A 21,255-nucleotide genomic window follows, 5' to 3' on the forward strand; every position below is an offset into this window, starting at 1 on the left:
AAATAGTTTAAATAATAAAGCGGAATATTTAAGTTTTACTTCACAATTAAGTAAACGTAAAATTCACTGCATGAATCAGGTTATAATAATTTCAAAGGAAAATATTATTAAGTGTTTCTACATACAACTTCGAATAAAATACAATAACAAAATTATCTGAAGCGTTTAACAAAAAATTCTTTATCTTTAATGTTCGATAAATACAGGAAATAAAAGTGTTTGATAATTATAATTATTAAAAAAAAAGCCTCAACCTTAAAAATAAATTTAGCGTCTAAATATAACAAATGTTTTATTATTTCCAGATATGGGCCGCTAAGATCATCGGTCAAATATTACCAATATTGTAAAAATAAGGTAAACGGGTATCGGTTTATTAAATATAGCTTCAAAAATATTTATAATTTATTGTTTATCTATATCTTTCATTATCAATATGCTCTTTTCTGACAAATTTCAAATGTTCTGAAACCATCAGGTTATCAAATACAGTTTACCATCTAAGGATCCAACCATTGAAATCGCAGAAAAATTGATGATTTTTACTTCCTTATACGAAGTAAAGGAAGTATTAAGACGGCGAAAAATTTAGGTTTTCAAATTTCAACGGAAATATCCATTGAAATATCCAATAGCCGTAGGATGTTGAAATTTTGGATTTAGGACTGTTGTAAAATCTAGTGTATATCTCTCCTTTTGATTGCAATCGACTAAACCAAAAGTGTCCTAAAACGTCTCAAATCAAAAGATATTTGGATTTTTTCTTAATTTCAGGAATAAGCCCTCATTAACAGGTTTTCAACGATATATTATTTCATAACGGTTTACGTACTTATTTTCATTGGTTCTAGACTTATATCCAAATAAAATTTTAATTAATAAAATATTTAAATCTTACAAGGGAAGACAAATCGGTTCATATCCGACTTCATCTCCTTTTTTTAACTTATTTTTTTTTTTAATTTAAATATATCGATTTATTAATAAAATTATTAATCTGTGATTTAAAAAAAATAATTATGATAAATAATAATTCAATAGTAACAATAAAAGAAAAAAAATATGAAAAAATATCAGAAGTTATTAATGAAATAAAATTTTATGTACTTTTCATTTAAAAAAAAAATGTGTATATGTAATTTAAAAGTGTACAAGAAAGTCATGTGGAGTCCACATCAATTTTTTTTCTTTTCTTAATTTTAAATAATTTGACGTAAATAAAATACCACTTTTTTAACAGTGATTTCAACATAAAAATGTTGATTAAACAACTTTCTCATAAAAAGTGGCACCCGTAGGCCTTCAATATTTTTATGGGTTGGATTCGTCTCATATTGATTCCGGTTCCTCCGAGGACAAATCATCCTTTCTCGCCAGTTCCTCATTTTCCAAATCCTTTATCCTATTTCCCCCATTTTTGATTCTGTGGATATTGTGTGTGAATAGATTCATCTGAATGATCACAATCTTTGGTGCGATCTAGTAGAGAAATTTCCAGTGAACTGAGGGACTGTTTTCTGTTCGCTTATTAAGACTAACGGATTTCATGCTTATCAATTAAAATGTCATATATATATTTTAAAATTCAAATACACAAATAATTAGCGACTGAACCCGTGAATTGTAATTCAGATCCTAACTGGATAGAATGGTATTACAGATGTTTAATTATCTAGATGCAATCCGAATGACAATGAATAAATAATGATTTTTTAGAGTACGTTGGCATAATTTCGTTTAAGTGTATTTATTTACCGTGCAAATTAATTATATAATTATAAATAAAAGAAAAAACCTAAATTTAAAGTGTAATACTTTCTGTTATTTACATATTTAATTTAATTTCGCTGTTTTTAATTTTATGTTTATATACCAATCTGTTGGTTAAATTATTCATTTGTTTTTATGTATGTTTCACGATAAATCATTAAATTAAAATGAACTGAAAATATTTAAATTATTTTTAAATTGCCGGTTTTACGAGTAATTGCATTCCTCTCGACAATAATTAAGAAAAATCGTAATATGATACTCAACTCGAAAAAATGGGGACAATGGATTATGTAAAACAAAAGATTATTTAATTAAGTAAGGAAATAACTTATATAATACTTATAATGAAGTATCAGTCATTTCATGGCGCAACGTGATAATTCTGCAAGTAACGAAATAACACACTTGTATAAAACCCTATAAATTGCATGATTGGTTACTTGTTTTATACATATATATTGTAGTAACATATAGTAACTTTCAATGCTTGTTAATAACTTGCGCAATTGTGAAGTACCTGCAGTATTTTTGAGAATATTATTGAATAATATCGAAATATTTATATACATTTTTATCAAATTTTTTTATTCAAACTTAATGAAATCTATTTGTGAAATGGAATGAAAATTTAGGAATATGTATATATTCGTTAATATACGATGATCTTGCATGAAAATTTACGTATCTTAAGGAGAAATTAATGGAATAACAAATGAATTAAAATACAAGCTCCCATACTTTTGATTTAGGCAATAATTGGTAATGATTGATAAATTACAACAAGATTATAATTTCTATTAAATGCAAATTTATTTAATAAAGAAATACACAAATAATTTGGTACCTGTTCTATTATTACTAATAACGAAAATTATTTTTTTTTAATTCAATTTGTTAAGGAAGTGGAAACACGCAAAAATTGTTAGACTGCGCAATTCTTACGATCCACTTTAATAATTTTTGCCATTTCTCAGATGTTTACTAACTGAATTGAAAAAATGAACTGTCATTTCGTTCGTAATAAAATGATTCGCATTTTACATAAAATTCTATAATTCTATTAAAATATAATCCGATAAAACTAATATTTACGTAACTATTAGTGATTAAAAAAATATTAAACAGCTATCAATTTTGGAATTTTTAAAGGTAAAAGTTTCAAGTTTATTTATTTTGTAAAAGATGTTGTTGGGTATATGTACACCAAATTTCATTAAAATATTTCAATCCCTTTTTAATATAAAATTTTATTGAGAAACCTAAGTAATGGTGGACAAAAGGAAAATGAATCAAGAGATACCATTTGTCCACGTGATTTATTAATTTTGATATCTTGAATCAGTCCCTTAAATTTGGTCAACAATTCCCAGGACAATATGTATAAAATGCATTAAATTGCTACATTTTGAATGTAATAATGTTTTAATTTATCGTGTTTGAACTATGAAGTATAAAGAAGCTAAATATCGTGGATCCAAGATGACGTCAGGAAACACCAAGTTACTATTAGTTCCACTAGTTCAATCAGAGCAATGCTCGCATTACACCAGATAGTGCAATCAGGTGTCAATGACTATTCAGTGGCGAGCAATGAGAACAGGTTATAAAGAATACAATTACCCTGAGACTACTTGTTTTGGCAAAAAAAATATCACGGGCAACATTTTTGGGACTAGTTTAGGAAAGAAGCCCGCGTGAATTAAGATGATTCTTTTAAAAAATAAAAATAAAACCAAGTATTGTTATTTTATTTTTATTTTTTTAATAAAACACTTATGGCGACATAAAGATAGTGATAACATCCTCTAAACATTATTCAATACTAGTAATTATATAATGGTGCGGGCTTCTGAAAGTAGTCTTCGATAATGGAAAAACATTGAAGAGGTAATTAAATAGGAACAAGCCATATACAGACTATTTTTACCGCAACATAATCGTATTAACAATTGTTCTACAGTCAACATTTTAAAAACTTCTCTTTTAAAATCTCATCAAAAATCCTGTGGCGCTTAAGATTCGAAAGTTCACGGCCAAACAATAATAAAATCTCGCTATTTTTTTTTAACCGAAAACTATTTTTACATTATGCATCCTTCTTCCATATCATCTAATTTAATATAATCAGCCCAGTTACTTCTAGCTTTTATCGCCCTTAACTTGAAAATAGGATTTTTAATGCTGTTACACATTATCTCCCTCTTTCCACATTAACTATAAACTAGTTTTATATCTTTTGATTATCCTATATTTTACACACACAGGCGTGCGCGTATAGAATAAAACAACACTATAAGCTTCTAAATAAATGCGTCCATTAATCCTAATCTCTTCTCTACTTTTTAGCTAAAGATTTATAAAGTTTTTTAATAATATTCAAGAAACTTTAAAAACTTATATTATAAAAAAAATTATATTAAATCAATTTTTGAAAAAAAAAAGAAAGTAAAACTTACTATTCCATTAAAGAAAGAAATGTGTTTTAAAAATATAGTATGTATAAGCTATGAAAAGGTTGATATTCGTTAAAAAAACATTCAATTAGGCAGTAGGCAATAAGTATATAAGATAACACGCTTGTCTAAACAGCAGAGCATAACAAAATTTTAAAGCTTTGTAATAACAATAATAATAGTAAAATGATTATTATAAATATTAGAAATTAAAACAATAACTTTTAATCAATGATACGCTGTTTTCAAGGAGAATAATGGCGCGTTTATTTTGATAAAAAAAGTATAATTAAGATAATGTTAAAAATAAATTCTAACGCCACTAAAAATTTCAACAGTTTTACTTCCGCATACACACACAAACATATGAATAATGAATCTAATAAATGTGTACGAAACAATAGTGTAAAATGAGCGACATAATAAATAAAATTTTCAAAATATTAGAAAACACAAAATAATATTCTAAATTGTTTGAATAGTTTCCGTAGAAATAAAAATGTCACTGGTTTTTTTTTTTAAAGATATATTAATTGAAGGTATGCATATAAGTAAATTAAGACCGTACAGTAAACAAACAAAAACTTCATCAATATTAACCCATATTATTTCCTCATGTAGCATCACAACACAAAGAATTAAAAGTCCACGAAAAAAAAAATTGTAGTGTTGATTTTTTCCAGAATGATGAAATCTTTTTTTTTTAAATCATCTTTTTTAAGTGATTTATAATGAATTGCATTGAAATTTTAGTTGCGACAGTAATTGCAACATTTTTTAATTATTAACTAACTTTAATTATAAAAGAAAAATTTATTATCCAAGAAAAAAAATATAGTAATTAATTATAATTAATACATCATTTGAAATTTATTAAATTGCATTTAAAAAGCTTTAAAAATTATTCACTGTATTTAAAATTTCTTACACATTTTAAAATGTTTAGTTAAAGGGAACGTAATATAGAGTTAATTTTGTTTAAATTTATTATTATTTAAAAAAAAAAAAGAATAATAATTATTAACACCTTTTATCTGTTAAATAATAATTGAATAAATATTTAATATATTTTCATAAATGTATAGTAACATTTAAAAATAAATTATCTACTAATAATAATGTTTAGTATTATAACAATTTAAACGAAGGAAAAATATTTAATGAACGATAAGTTGTATTTAATATGATTGCAACATCTTTTATGTATACTGTATATGGAGAAAGTTTTATATTCCATGTCTTGTAATGTATTTAAATATTACACAGAACAGCAATCAAAATGCTAACCAGATGTATTTTATCATTATGCTATAAAAAAATTAAGGAAAACATATATATATACTTTTCAACGTAACTTTGTTAATTTATTACATTTTAATTCGATAAACAGAAATTTTTAAAAATACAATTTTTGATTACATAAAACAGATCAACTAAAATATTTAATAAAACCTAAACCTTGTTTAAAAAAAATGTCATTCCAACCTTATATGCATAATAAACATGTTTACTTACAAATTTTATTTTTGTATAATATAAACAAGTATAAGTGATATTTATTTTATTTAAAAAAAAAGAGAAAAAACTGTGTCTTCAACCAGTTATATTAAATTAACCTAAAATCGAAGTACAAAGATAGATTTATAAAAAATTATATATACCACTAAAACCACAAGTTAAAAAAAAACAACTTATACGAAGATAAACTAATTTTATATATAACTCTTCCCTTTTAAGACAGAACGGCATATTTTTAAATTTATCTGTAATAGTAACCTAAATCATGAGCAACAGAAAAACGGAAGAAATAAAGAAAGAAAATGGATGATAAAATAAGAAATGAATACGAAATACACGAAGTGTATAAGAAAGGAAAAAAGTTTATGGTAGAATCACTGAAAGAGACAAAATATGTTGGTGAGGCACAAATTACGAATTTAGCATTAGTTAATTTCATACCATTTTGAAAGTGTAGAGAGTAAAAATATTAAAGAAAACAAAGATTGGAATTTTAAAAATAAATAATTGAAAATAACGTATATAATAATTATGTTCATGTTAACAGATTGGCACAGCATTAAAATATAGAAAATAGTATCAACCACTAAAATACACCTGATGACCCAAAAAAAAACCTTAACCTTTAGAGAGATTACAAAACCTTACCTTTATACCAAGTTATAAAATTAAATGTAACAAATAATAGATTAATATTAATGAATATATTAAAACAATTATACGAAAGAATAATAATATATTTATTGGAATAACGAATTACATTACCTCTCTTGGAATGACGATGTTGATTACATTCGAAGTAAAAGCTCGGAAATGTTTGCTCTAAAAGTTTACATCTAGACTCGATGAAAATAATGAGCAATATATAATAATTAGCTGATAATTTATCAAATGTAACAATCAATATTATTTTTCGGATCATCCTTAAAACAAAGTATACTGGAGCGTCACTCAGGATTAACGTTATTTTCCCTGAGGAAGGTCGAAGACTGTATTCTGACCGTCATTGTTTTTGTGTTCTAATAACAATACAACCTAAAATCGTGATGAAGAAACTGAACAGATTCCTTGTTTCGTACACACTCATTACGGATGAAGTTTATGCTTATCACAAGAAGAAATGATGCAGCTGGTTTCAGACTCGGAATCGACAAAGGTGCATTTCAGATTTCCGAAATATGATGCAAGTTAATTAATCAAACTAAAAACAAAATTTAACTGGTTTTTAAGCTGTTAAATTTAACAAAGGGTGGCCAATAAAGAATTCTATAAAATTTAAAAGTTAATAAAGTCATAATTTATTACAAAATTCTAGCTATTTCGTAAACATTTTCGATAATCTTTCCACATAACTGAGGCCCAATTTCTCTTAAATTATCGAATTTTCGTTTTAAGCTAAGAATTATTAGCACGTCTTTTGATAAAAACACGAAGTTTTATAAATTCCCTCCCAAGAAAAGGCGCATGAATTCAAATTACAAGATCACGGTGGCCGATCCTGATATCGATCACGTGGGATGAGAAAGCAGGAATGTTTTCTTGAAAAGAACTATTTGCTTAGCGTTCAATGTGACCGGTTTAGCACGACTTTTTAAATCACATATTTCTAAGATCCATACCGTCCAACTGAGGCAAGAAAAACTCCTTTACAGTGTCGCGATAACGTTCGATAGACCAATTCCACACTTTTTTGAGAAAGCACAGCCCAATCACTTCAATATCCGTACCAGAGGAGTCATTACAAGTAAAATATCTTTTCATCAATTATTCAAAGGTTCTCTGCACTTCAAATATTACAATTTTGTTTGTTGACGTACCCGTTCAACTGAAATTAATTCCTATCGTTAAAGATGATTATCCTCGAAAAATCGCCTTCCTCTTAGCTTTCCAACATCCTACTGGCAAATTCAAACGGTCTGTAAGCTTAAGTTTTTGCGTCAGTTAAATGTTTAGACAGTCCAATGTAGAGGTTTTTCAGAATAGCTGCATTTCGAAATGGCTAGTTTTTGTGAACGGCGGCGAATCGATGTGCCCGGGCTTACATTGACATTTTATTTCACGACTGCGATGTTTTCAAGAAACCGACTAGCATGAGGACGTCTGAGAAATTTAATACCAAAATTAGAATCTGCATATTTTTCTTATTATTGAATTATTTATTGTACTTTTTTTCATTCAGAGGTTAATAATTATTAATAAATAAATATATTTAAATAAAAAAAGTTAAAAAAAGGAAATGAAGTTGGATTCGAATCCATATGCCTTACCCTTGTAAGATCCAAATATTTCATTAACTAAAATTTTATTTGGCTATAACTCTGGAACCAATGAAAATAAGCACCATTTATGATATATCGTTCAAAAGCTCTCAATGAGGGCTTATTACTACACCTAAGAAAAAGTCTAAAATCCAATTTTTTTGGATTTTGGACACTTTTGATCCAGTCTATTGCAATCAAAAGGGGAGGTGCACAACTAGATGTTACAACAGTCCTAAATCCAAAATTTTAACATTCTACAGCTAATAGTTTATGAGTTATGCGAGTTATATACGTACATACGTACGTACGTACGTACAGACGTCATGCCGAAACTAGTCAAAATGGGTTCAGGGATGGTCAAAATGGATAGTTCCGTTGAAATCAGAAACCCAAAATTTTTCGCGATTACAATATACTTCCTTTACTTCGTACAAGGAAATAAAAAAAAGATCAAACTTTACAGAATAAAAAATTATAATGAAAAAAAGTATTAATTAATAATTAAACGACAACTATATAATCAGGGAAGAAACACCACAAAAAAAAAGTATTTTTGTCAACGTTTATAAAATTAAAAAACTGTTGACCGACTATGCAGTGACGTTAAAGATAATTTAAGGAGAAAAAGGAAAGTGAAATTAATAACAATCTAAAGCATTGAAATTACCAACTCAGTTTGACCTAATTTTATTATATGTTTAAATTTAGTTTACACTTTCGAGTGAGACGGTCTAACTGCTAATGTTTAAACAATCCCACTAAATAAGTCGTCTTTTTAATCAATAGTTATTTCGTTTGTAAAAACTTAGTGAGAAATACTCTTTTTATAGTGTTTTATAATTATTCAAACGGTTACTATTTTATCATTGTCATTTTTACTTTATGTTAACTGATTAGTTTACCCGATAATCAATATTTAACAAAAACAAAATCTGACTTATTTTTTACTAACTTTTTGAAGAAGTATAATAGTATTACTTTGGATTGCATGGTAGGATTGGGGTGAGATTGAATTTTCTTTACGTTTTGAGGTGTGTGAGGAATACGGAAAATACCATTCGCTTAAAATGTAATTTCCTTACATATACATGTATAAAATTTGCGGTTTGAAAATTTCCAAAGATTAAATTCACCGAAATTTAAATATGCTGTAGTAGTACATCATCTGAAATTGTGCATGTTAAATTTGATGAAGATTGGATGAATTGTTCTTCACTTACGCTCAATTTAAAGCCGACAATAGACAACATAACCTCAATTTTAACATATGTTGACTACGAATTGATGTATTTTTCATTCGTGCTTATAAAGTGAGTCACAGTGGTGAGGGAGTTGAAACTTGATACTTGTGTATAGGGTCTACTCGTTATTACTTCATCAAATTACGGTTAGTATAATAATGTGATTTTTTTATAAACAGAAAATGTATTTTAAAATTAAATTTAAAAAAAAATATATATGTATATATACCTCTTTTAGTTTTCTTATTTAATTTATGTTTTGTATATTTCTTATTCAAAAAATTATACAAAAATGTTATACAAAATAAAATAATGAAAAGTCGGTCTTCTTTTTTAATCGTCTTCTATTTCCGAGTTTAATACAATACAACACGTTAGCAGTCTTTATTTGTAAATAAAAAAGTTATTTACAAAAAAAATTTCACTTAAATTTAAAAAAAAAACAGTTAATAAAAAACGTAATAACTATAATAAAAAAAAAAATTAAATTACGGTAAAAATAGATATAAAATTTTATAATTTAACGAATTCTATACTTAATATAAGATTACAACCTCGTAAATCGAAGTACAATTGTATTTTTAAATCCCATATGACAAAATAGTACTATAATAAGATTATAAAGTATTAAACTAAATAAGAAATACATATATATATATATATATAGGTTATTATAGGCTTGTATCCTATTCAGCTGAATATATTACAGTGTTGATTACATGAACATGCATTTAATGTAACGACACACACACACACACACACACACACAGACAACCGGGTATATAGTTTATATACGTTAATAGGATTATGTAAGATCTTATTTTGACCTAAGCCTTTTTATGATTAAATTATAAGACACTGAACAAAAAGCATTATTGTTTTGCAGTACTAAAAGGACGTATGAATAACATTATATTCGTACACTAAATATAAAATATCATTAGTGTATTTTTTTAGTGCAAGTATTAAATAGAATATTGAATGGGAACACATATGTGCGTACTAGTATGTATACATAATTTATGAAATAGAGGGGGGTCATTATATTGAAATTCCTGTGTGTCACAGACTCTCTATAGATCGAACTAATCCTTGAATTAAACTTTAGAAGCCATTTGATATAGGATTAGGCTTGGGCTTAATAATTAAACGACAAAATATCTTACGATCTTAATGTTAAACTAGTGAATTATTCTACATCAGATAAGTTGGAAGTAATATCGTCTTCCTGTTGCAAATGATACGATCTAAAGATATAGCAGAACCTTTAAGAGATGAACCTTGAAAAGATACAGATACAAATATATGTTTGTACCTTTAAAATTCTGTGAACATCAGGTATTTTGGTAGTGGGTGTGGTAAAAACAATTATTTTTTTTGTTAAAATTAATTAATGCTTGTTTACATGGTGACTAAGTTTAAAAATAAATAAATAAGCGAAAGCGGTATCTGATGATTCATTAAATATTCGAATAAATTTTTATACTTTCTCAAAGAAAATTTAGATAATTAGATAGATCTAAAAATATTTGAAATGATTAAATGAGGTCGAATTCTTTGTACCCTTAGAAACAAATACAATTTGTAACTAGACTTTTTAGCTGAGTATCTATATTCAAAGTTTTATTTCATTATTAAACAAATTTTTTATTAGTTATGTATTATTCACCATTATTCTAATATATGTGCTAATCTGTTAACCTCAACATACCAATCCTATGTCCCTAGATATTTGTTTTCCATATTAAAATTTTTTCTTTCTTACAGTTTTTACCGTACATTTTACAGTTTTATACGTTCATTCAACATGATTTCCTAAGCATATAATATTTAAATATTTCATGCTAATTATGCAATTAGATATTATAACATGTATTCAGTAAGAAAAAAATAATTAATCTTGATGTGTTATTACGTAGCCAACCAATCTTTTCAAAATTCCAAAAAAACGTTCTCTCTGTTTCTACTCGTCTGAAGACCAAGTCATTTTCTGACTTAAAATTCAACTAATTTTCAATACCTTTATCGCTTTATGGTTTCAAAACCATAAACGCCTCTAATTATTTTCCTTCTAGAAGTTCCTACTTCCACGTTTTATCATAAATCTATAATTAAAAAAAAAATTAATATCTGTAAGAAACTTTTTAATTTTTAAATCCAAATTTAATTACTCAAATCTATTTAAAATATAAAAAAAAATTACAGTACCCATTTCACATTCTTTTAAGCTAAAAGATTAATCTCTGCTTGTATTTCTCTTTACATTAAAATATAACGAAAAACTCAAATCCTCGATACATTTGAACAAATATGTAATGAAAGTTAACCAATTGAATTTTGATGTCACAATTAGTAAACCAATCGATTGATATATGAAATTTTCTAGGCTCAATTTCTGAACCAGAAATTTCTTGTATTGGAATTTTAACGTCCTCATGCAATTCTTTATTTGGATATACGTATCACTCTCTAAAACAGTTATGAAATAAACTTCAATTAAAATTATGTTTCGTAAATCTTTTCAGTAAACAAGATCTTAAAAAACTGTCAAGAATCTTAAAAACTGAGCTATCAATCCGCATTATGATAAGTATTAATTTCAATTTTCATGGGTAAGAATTCATTAAAAGATATTCTATTTTATGTAAATCTTCTACTTTTAAAATAGTAAAATGTATTTATTTTTAACATTAAGAAAAAAAAAGTGTGCAATACGCTCTTATTAAGTTACTTTCCCGCCGTGACAATATTATAGATACGTATAGGAAATATTGCTAGTGGTAAAAAAAAAATCCCACTGCATTTTTGTTTTTAAAGAAAAGGAAAAGAATATGCAATAAATTTGAAAATAAAAATCGAAGAGGTAAATAAACTTAGAAACTATAAAAAAAAATTTGTTGGCATTGGTTTATGGTTTCCTAAATTCATAATTACTAAAAAAAATAAGCTCAAAAGTCGTGTATGTTAAGTATATTGTGTTTGAATTAGTCGGCTTGGTACTAAATCTCTTGACCGTTTAACTTAAACAACGAAATATGGTCTGGTAGCATATGTAATAGAGAAATTGATTTTATTACATTAAAAACTAAAATTAATTAAGTAAGTGGAAGATATCAAAATATTCTGTACTTTGAAACGGGGATTAAACTTAAACGAAAATTTTAATAGGGAATTTTTTTTGCTAATAAGAAATAATGATATCTTTACTATAAATAGAAATAATATTTAAGAAACTTTAAAAGTATCTCAATTACATTAAAACTGATAAAAATTAAAAAAAAGAAAAATGTTTACGTTAAATAAGGCCGTAATAAGAATAAAACAATTTTAAAAATTTAACTGAGGAGTGACTTGAAAACATGTCCTTAATGCAAAAAAATCGTAAATTTTAGAAAATATCGATTTTCAGTTTTTTACATAAAATTATTTTTCTTTAAGATACCGTTGACACGATAGGAAAATTTGTTAAATTTATACATGTATTAGGGTTATAACGTTCCAGCCAAAAATTTGGGATTCTTTCTAAATTGTACTGTTTCAACCAGTCGACTTGAATTATTTTGTTATTTCTCTTAATGAAACGTTACCAGGATGAAAAAATTAAAAGTTTATTAGGTAGATAGAAATTCTATTTATCTAAGGGGTATAGTAAAAAAGTTTTGAAATTTTTTTTTTTGCTTTTGAGAGTTCATATGGTTATATAAACTTGATTTTTATTTCACAGCCTTCATTCAATATAAGATTCACATCACGCAGTAACTAGTGAAACAAAAATGTTGAGTCTGTCTCAAGTTCTTCCAGAGACTGCTTAGTAACTCAAAAGTACAAGAGATAAGAAACCACTCCTACAGCCTAAGACAGAATATATCTAGAAATGGCATGCATATATATATATATATATTTTTTTCTAGATTGTTCCGGGGCAACGATACATTATATATATATATATATATATAATGTTTCGTTGCTCCGGAACTATCTAGAAAAAAAAAAAAACTGTGGTAGGAAGCGTAATAATTTACGTAATTTAAGTGTCCTGCGAATAGCGCAACTAGTGAGTAAATAATGCTCATGACTATCACGTTTTTACTCGACCGGTCTCTCAAGAATACCTATTGTTTCAAGAAACAAGCTTTCTCAGGTCAGTAATTTAAAACCAAATAAAAGATAAGTTTTATCGAGTACATTTTTAAACGTGCGCACGCGTGTGTAATATGGGAAGAAAGATAAAAAAGAGAAATAATAACAAAAAAAAAATCATAAATATAATTAACAAAACACAATAGCAACAAATTAAATGATGGACTCCAATTAACAAAGGAACAAATCTACTTTAGATAAAATTTTTTATTGTCTTATTATTTTATTTTTTTAATTAAATATTAATCTGAAGGAACCGCTCGTGGAGCATTTTACTTAATGAATAGAATACTAATAAATTGTAATATTTTGTTAAGAAAATAAATGAAATAAATCATGACATCCTGTACGATACGTTTAAGGTCAATCAGTAATAAATTAGTAAGTTCATTACTAAACGGTTATGTAAATAAAAAATTTTGATAACTTAGATGTACAAATACAGTGAAAACATTAGATAAATATATTAAAACCTTTTTACTTATATTTCAAAATGAAACAAATTTTAAATAGAATACTTGGTTTATTCTAAATTTACACGATGATAGTGAACGGATATGAAAGATTGAGATTAGCCAACTGAATAAATGATCGCATGCTACTACGGATTTTATCATCTTACATAATTCATATCTAATTCTAACCTTTATTTACTTGTAAATATTTATCGATCAAAATTTTATTCACAAATCTTTTCATTTATTATCTCAAAATATTTATTGGATTATTTGGGTTAATACAAATTTCATAAATAAATTACCATGTACATGATGACGTGAGATGACAATTATAGACAGTGAAATAACCATTTAAATTCTTCAGCTCTCAGTGGATAAGTTATTAAAATAGATTCAATAAAAACCGTTTATAAAATAACATTTAAATTAATAACGAAGTAATAATTACAAAACTAATTATTTTGTGATTTTTTTTTCTCGGAAAGTTGTGTTAAATGGTAAAAACCATAACAGAGTCTATAAATTACAAGAAACGTCTTAAATAGATAGGAGTCTAGAGAAACGTAAACCTTTCTTATAATATAATGTAGATTACACTTAACCTGAAAAAGTAGATTACCAAAGTTTTATAAAGAGTATGTGAATCTTGATATTATTTTAGAATTTGTATAATTTAATTATTAAACACTTTCAATACAAACAAATTTAGCAATAAACTTTTGAAGTTATATACGTATCTACGGCTTCCAGATAAATACTGCCAAATAAAATAAAAATTTAAACAATCTGTATAAGTAAAAATTTTAATCCTTTTAATATTAAAATATTAATAAAAAAATAAATGCTCTAATGGTCAAGGAAAGGTCCTTGACCATATTATTGTTTTGTTTTAGTTAAATTTGAAATTATTAAAAAAAAAAAAAAATTAATTGGAATAATCGTTTTAAATTGATGGAATCTTGAGCAGTTAATTAGTTTGTGGGAATAATTTGTCGAGTACAATGGAATGGGCGAGGTAGTACAGTGTATTTCTAAAGCAAAAGACTACCCAACCGTATAATCTCTCTTTAAAATACCGCTTATCCAAGGATTATATTCAATATTCGGACTACACTTAATTAGCGTAGTGTTTACTATCAGGGAATTCGCAACGCTTATTATTCATACATGATAAGATTCCAAAAAATACGTTTTAATGTTTACACGATCTTGAAATTAAAGTAAATAATAACATTTATCATTAATTTATCATATTAATACACGTGCTAAATATTTTTTTAAAAACTTATGTCGACACCACATGACTTCCTTTTACGCCTATTAAATTACATACACATTTTTTAAAAAAATATGAAAAGTACATAAAATGTTATTTCATTAATAACTTCTGATATTTGTTAATTTTTTTTGTTATTGAATTATTACTTATTGTAAAACTTTTTTTACAATCAGAGGTTAATAATTATTAATAAATCAATATATTTAAATTAAAAAAAGGAAGGAGAAGAAGTTGGATTTGAGCCGAAGTCCTTCTCCTTCTAAGATCTAATATTTCATTAAAAAAACTTTCATTTTTCTATAATTCTGGAACCAATGAAAATAAGTACCACTTATGACATATCGTTGAAAAGCTCCAATAAGGGTTATTACTGCAGTTAAAAAAAGTAAAAAATTCATTTTTTTTGGATTTTGGGATTTTTTGGACACTTTGGTTCAGTCGATTGCAATCAAAAGGTGAGGTGCAAAACTAGATTTTACAACAGTCCTAAATCCAAAATTTTAAGATCCTACGGCTAATATTCTAATCGTAGTAACATCCTACGTACAGACGTACGTATATACGTCCAATCGTCATGCCAAAACTAGTCAAAATGGATTCAGGGATGGTCAAAATGTATATTTCCATTGAAATCTGAAAAGATAAATTTTTCGCGAGCACAATACTTCCTTTAATTTGTACAAGGAAGTAAAAAGTACCATTATTTCTGTAGGTAATAACGATATCAAGAGAAGAAAGTGAACCTCACGTGTAAATGCCAACTGTTATTACAGAATAGCTTGTTAAACAGATTTAAATATTTATATTGTTACCCTAATAAATATTTGGAATCATTTTATGGTTTAATTCTGTCAATATGTAAATATAAAATATGGCACAATAATTGCCATATCTTTATTTTAAACATTTAAATCGTACGGTTATATCGATAAAAAAAACTGTTCTCACAACATTTCTTTAAGACTATATTAAAATAAAAATATATAAATTTTTCAATGAAATATCAACCATAAGGGATGAGAGTTGATAAATGCTTTTATAGCACGGAAAAAAATGTTGTCATAAATTTAAGGACAAAGCGTAGTAAAATCTATTAAAAGTGACATAATTACACTAATATTTTAATGGAATTAATTACGAAATAATAAAAATTAATTATAAAATTAATAAAATAATAATGGATTTACTACAGTTATTACGGGATTTTAAAGGACCAAACAATAGTGCACTAAATAAGGAGAAAATTAAAAGAACTCTCCCACTCACCGACTTGTACACTATGAGTCAGACAGTCTCTCAGACAGCCGCACACCATTCTTTCTCACAATGCATAACCTAACGTACAAACACATGGTAGACTATGTTACAACAGTTTTTTTTTAACATCAGATCCAAAGCGATGTTATAATAATTATTATTATACTACATGATAAATTATAATTCTGCTGCAAACTACTTTAAAAAATGTATAATTAAAATAATAGTTATAATGATAACATAAATCATAATGAAACTTGACATCTTGACTATAAAAGTTAAGATGGTAAAATTAATGTGAACACAAAATCTTAGGTAGAGACATGATAATAATAAATTAATTTTAATATTCAAGCTGGTTATTTACCTTTTTCTAAAAACACATTTGCTTTAAAATTACAATATACAACCCGTAACATAAGGGTAGGTGTATCTTTGATGTACTAAGGCAATCGTATACACCTATTATGTATTGTATAATGACTGAAAATAAAAACTGTTGTTTACATAACCTCTGAAGTATGTAATAATACAAATCTGAATTACAAAATTTTCAATTTTGTTATTACAGCATAAGTTAGTTAGTTTAACATATTAAAAAAAAAAAACTACAACCAAATTTTGTCCATTGTATGGATAAGTTTAAAGTTTATTTAGTTTTTCTTTTACTTAAAAATGTTTCAACTTTCCGATACATCAAAATGTGACAAAAAACATAGATTCATTTAATTGAATAAAAAAAAAAATACAGTAAAACCCCATTTTTTATATATACGGCTGGAAAACTCTAAACTTGTAATCTAAATCTAGATTTACAGATTATTCAATTACAAGTTTTCTTGCTTTGTAAATAGTTTTCTAAGAATATATATAATTAAACATTGATTTTATCTTTTAAGCGATCTATAAATCGTGTGAAGTATATATTATTAAATTATTTCAATTATTTTGATATCAAAAGGTTTCTGAATCAAGGAACTTCTAAAGAAGTCAATTGGAACAGTAATAAAAAAAATGTTATGTATCCTCAAAAATAAATAAAAAATAAAAGTGTTTCATTTATGACATCAGCTATTTATGAAATGATACACAACCAATAAGGAATTACAGGATTTCTTCCCTAAAAATTAATATATTTACGACAGTTTTAACAAATACTTTTATGAATTAGTTACCTGCTGATATTTAAATGAACTTCTTTCATATAATTTCACCATTAATCTGGTTATGAATATGATATCTAACAGTATTAATGTAAATTAAAAAAAAAGTTATAATTTTAATTTCCAATGATAGGTTGGTAATTTATAAATCTCGAAATTTTCATTCAAAAGAATGGATATTATTTAAGTAACTTTAACAGATGTAGTGTTCATTAATTTATCGTTATAATACGACTAAATAATGATATTCAGAAACTACTGGATAACCACTTTAATATACGTTAACTGGGTTTTACTGTACTACAATTAAAAGTAATTAAATTAAAAAATCGGAATTACCAACTTACCTAAATACGACATGAAGTTTTATATATAAAGAATAACGTAAAAAAAAACCAAACCAGGCACAACACAAAATGTTATTATCCAAAACAGCTTTTTAATACAAAAATTACCAAAGAACAATACCATAACCTCCCACGCCAAACTCACAAACGCTACTGAGGAGAAGAAGCGTGGATCAACGTCACAGAGCACTACAAAATCCCCTCTCTTTTTAAAACAATCCGTCTCACTTGCACGTTCACTCACAGTTCCACCAGCAACGGGCGTTCACACCGCGTAGTCAGTATAACATGAAAACTTGGTCACTGCCTGCCTGACTAAGCCGACTTCCCCTCCCTTACGTAGCTACAACCACTATATAGCTTTTACTACCTGTTGAGACTCGCTCACCACTATACCGTAGCTTCTCAGGTAAACATTCCGTCACACACTTTCAAAAACTAAGCAACATAGAATACTATTTATAGAAACATAACAAATACTGCATACATTATGTTGAATATCACAAATCAATCTTTTAACACATTTACTATATTTATGTTCCATCATAATTATGTCAAACACTAAACGCTTTTAAAGAAATATAGACTGTAAATTATAAAATCTATTTAAAAACTCATGCATATAAAGAACTGTAATTTTTTTTAACATGAAGCCGTAATGCAAAACATATTTTTTTAAACAGAAAACATTATTACAAATTATAAACGTACGAATAAATATATTTATAATTTACAAAAGATTTGGTGTCATTAAAAAACCTATGGTTTTTAAGGCACGTAGGAATTGTATGTATCAACAATTCCTTTGAGTGCATAATTTTTTTTCTTGTTTAGCCTCCGGGAATCACCATCAGATATTACATCAGAGGATGATATGTATGGGTGTAAGTGAAGTATAGTCTTGTACAGTATGAGGCCAACCATTGCTGAAATGTATGGTTAATTGAAACCCAATCACCAAAGAACACCGATATCCGCGATGTAGCATTCAAATCCGTTTAAAAGGACTTGAACGTTGGAACTCTCGACTTTGAAATCAGTTGATTTGCGAAGACGCGTTCACCACTAGACCAATCCGGTGGGAATTTGTGTGTGTACTACTTCTGAATTACTTTCACATTCTTTTTTCAGGGCATATAAAATAGCATAAGCTTTTAATATATAGTATCCAAATAATAACAATATTTGATTTGTGACCAAAATAGTTATTTATCGTGGAATGGTAACATGAGCGATTATGTGAACAATGTTACGGAATCGGAAAATTCTATGCTGGCAAATTAGAGGTAAGTTGGAGAAAACAGACTAATAAAAAAAAACTGAATTGAGTTCAGTAATATAACGAAATTAAGTGCAAGAAAGATAAAATAATAGCAATTAACGTGAAATGAGTAAAATAGCAACTACACATTATCCTCATTAATTAATTTGTTATAGATATTTGGTATATAACCGATAGGTTAATAGGCAGATGCTTACCTATTTACGGATAATTAATGCGATGTTTGCTGTAGTAGAGTGTTGTTAAATATACATTTCTATTACATCTATATCATATGTTAGAAAGAATCTTTTAAGACATTTTATTATTTTAATTAATTATTTATTAATTTAATTTAAAATTCTCTTTAGGCGTTGCAATCAGCTGAATTCTCCAGGAGTTATCATAATTTACAATTACTACAGTAATTCTTTCTCTTATTCTATGATTATATGTTATTAAAACGTACTCCCTCATACTCATGAATGACATGAACTCCCTCATACATGAACTACTCTTTTGGAGACTATCATCCATCAAAATTAAAACATCTATGCATAATTTCATAAGAATTTTGATATTGAATTCAAAAAAATTGATATTTGAGACTTAGGCATGTCGTAAATCTGTGAAAAATTGCTCGGTTTATTTTTCAAGCTTTCAGATTGGAGAAAAAAATTGTTATTTTCCCTAAAATTTTATCTTCATCTTTGAAAATAGCTCTTTAAGTTGTACCCTTAACAATGCGATCGCATAATCGCGATCAATCTTTAGTCTTGAACTTTAAAAGAATAAGTGTATAAAAAGAATAGCATTTTAAATCGATATTAAATATTCTTTATTTTACACTTTATTTCTTGCACTCAATAATAGTTCATAAAAATCTAATTTAGGCCTTTAAAATATTTAAACAATTTTTCTCTGAAGCCAATAAGTTATGAATTTTTAATTCGATCAATCAGATTAAATATAGTAACCACAATGGACATTTTAAAGGGAGATGAAATTTTTCTTTGATTTCGAATTCATCAAATATAAATATGCTGTTTTCGATATCTAATACTTTTTCACAGTGATATTGTCATGTAACCCAAAAAGGTATTTTATTTTTATGTCAATTTCTATAAAAAAAATGCTCTCGTTCTTTACTGAAGAACGTTATAAAAGTTAAAAAAAAAAACTTAAATATAATCTCATAAAATGATGTCAATTCTTTTTTTTGTGATTTTGGAGAGCTTAATTTTAGAAGAAAAAAATTTATATACAGAAATTAACCATATCGTTTTGCTGATGCGATGAACGGGTTTATAAAAGTTACAGTTACCTTTTGAAACTGGTTATTTGATTTTTATCAAGCGATCTTGATGACGATCGCTGACACTGGAGCTGGCGGTGAGGGACCACCCAATATCATCGGCTGGAGTACCAGGGACTTCAACCCTACTGTTTTTATTGAACAACTTGACCTACGTGAAGTACGTCGGGTCTCCAAGGCAAAGGGTAAGGCCTTATGCCTGGCCAAATGTATTAAAGAAGCCTGCGAATTCCTCCCACATAAGTACACTAGCATAGGGGTTGCCCGCCTCCATATTGGTGGACTGCCGATAGAGCCAGCAAGCGAGAAGAATTCCATAGGGCAAGAAGATGTATGTCGAGGGCGTACTTGCACTCGGCGAGAGTCGTATACGATGAGCTGTATAAGAAATCCAGGAGAGAGCTTGCAAAGCTAATTATGCAGTCTAAAAGAAGATGTTGGGCACAACTAATCAAGGAGATGGAGTCGGATCCTTGGGGGAGGCTCTATGCGGTACTAGTGAAGAAAGCAGCAAGACCTAGAACTACAATTATAAGGTGTCGGCAGGAAGTGCTAAACATAGTTGACGGGCTCTTATCAAGGTGGCGAACCAGAGGCGTTTTTAGAGACGCACAACGCCTGTCTTGAACAGGCAGTATTTCCCGGCAGATGGAAGTGTCAGTGGCTGGTACTAGTTCCTAAACGGGGAGGGATTTGGCGTTTCCCTCCTCCAACCGGTCGCGGCATGATTGATGCGCTAGCAAAGGTACTGGAGCATATGCTCCAGCAAAGGATAGTTGGAGTACTTGA

General features: G+C 27.2%; 1 protein-coding gene across 7 annotated transcripts in view; it reads right to left on the minus strand.

The window, feature by feature from the left end:
* rols (zinc-RING finger and ankyrin repeat domain-containing protein rolling pebbles) overlaps nt 1-21,255 on the minus strand; it is a 727,654-nt gene that overhangs the window by 435,708 nt on the left and 270,691 nt on the right. Inside the window, exon 1 of one of the 7 annotated variants that reach the window (XM_075366774.1) lies at nt 17,891-18,043. The exons of 5 other annotated variants lie outside the window; for them this stretch is intronic. Coding sequence is in view for 1 of the 2 variants with exons in the window: in XM_075366780.1 (XP_075222895.1) it covers nt 17,891-17,903 (13 nt within the window). In the remaining variant the exon portion in view is untranslated. Of the gene's footprint in view, nt 1-17,890; nt 18,044-21,255 lie in introns of those variants that run through there. One more of the 7 variants, XM_075366780.1, reaches the window with a different exon arrangement.

This window comes from Lycorma delicatula, chromosome 5 (assembly GCF_047948215.1).
Source record: "Lycorma delicatula isolate Av1 chromosome 5, ASM4794821v1, whole genome shotgun sequence".
Classification (NCBI taxonomy): domain Eukaryota; kingdom Metazoa; phylum Arthropoda; class Insecta; order Hemiptera; family Fulgoridae; genus Lycorma; species Lycorma delicatula.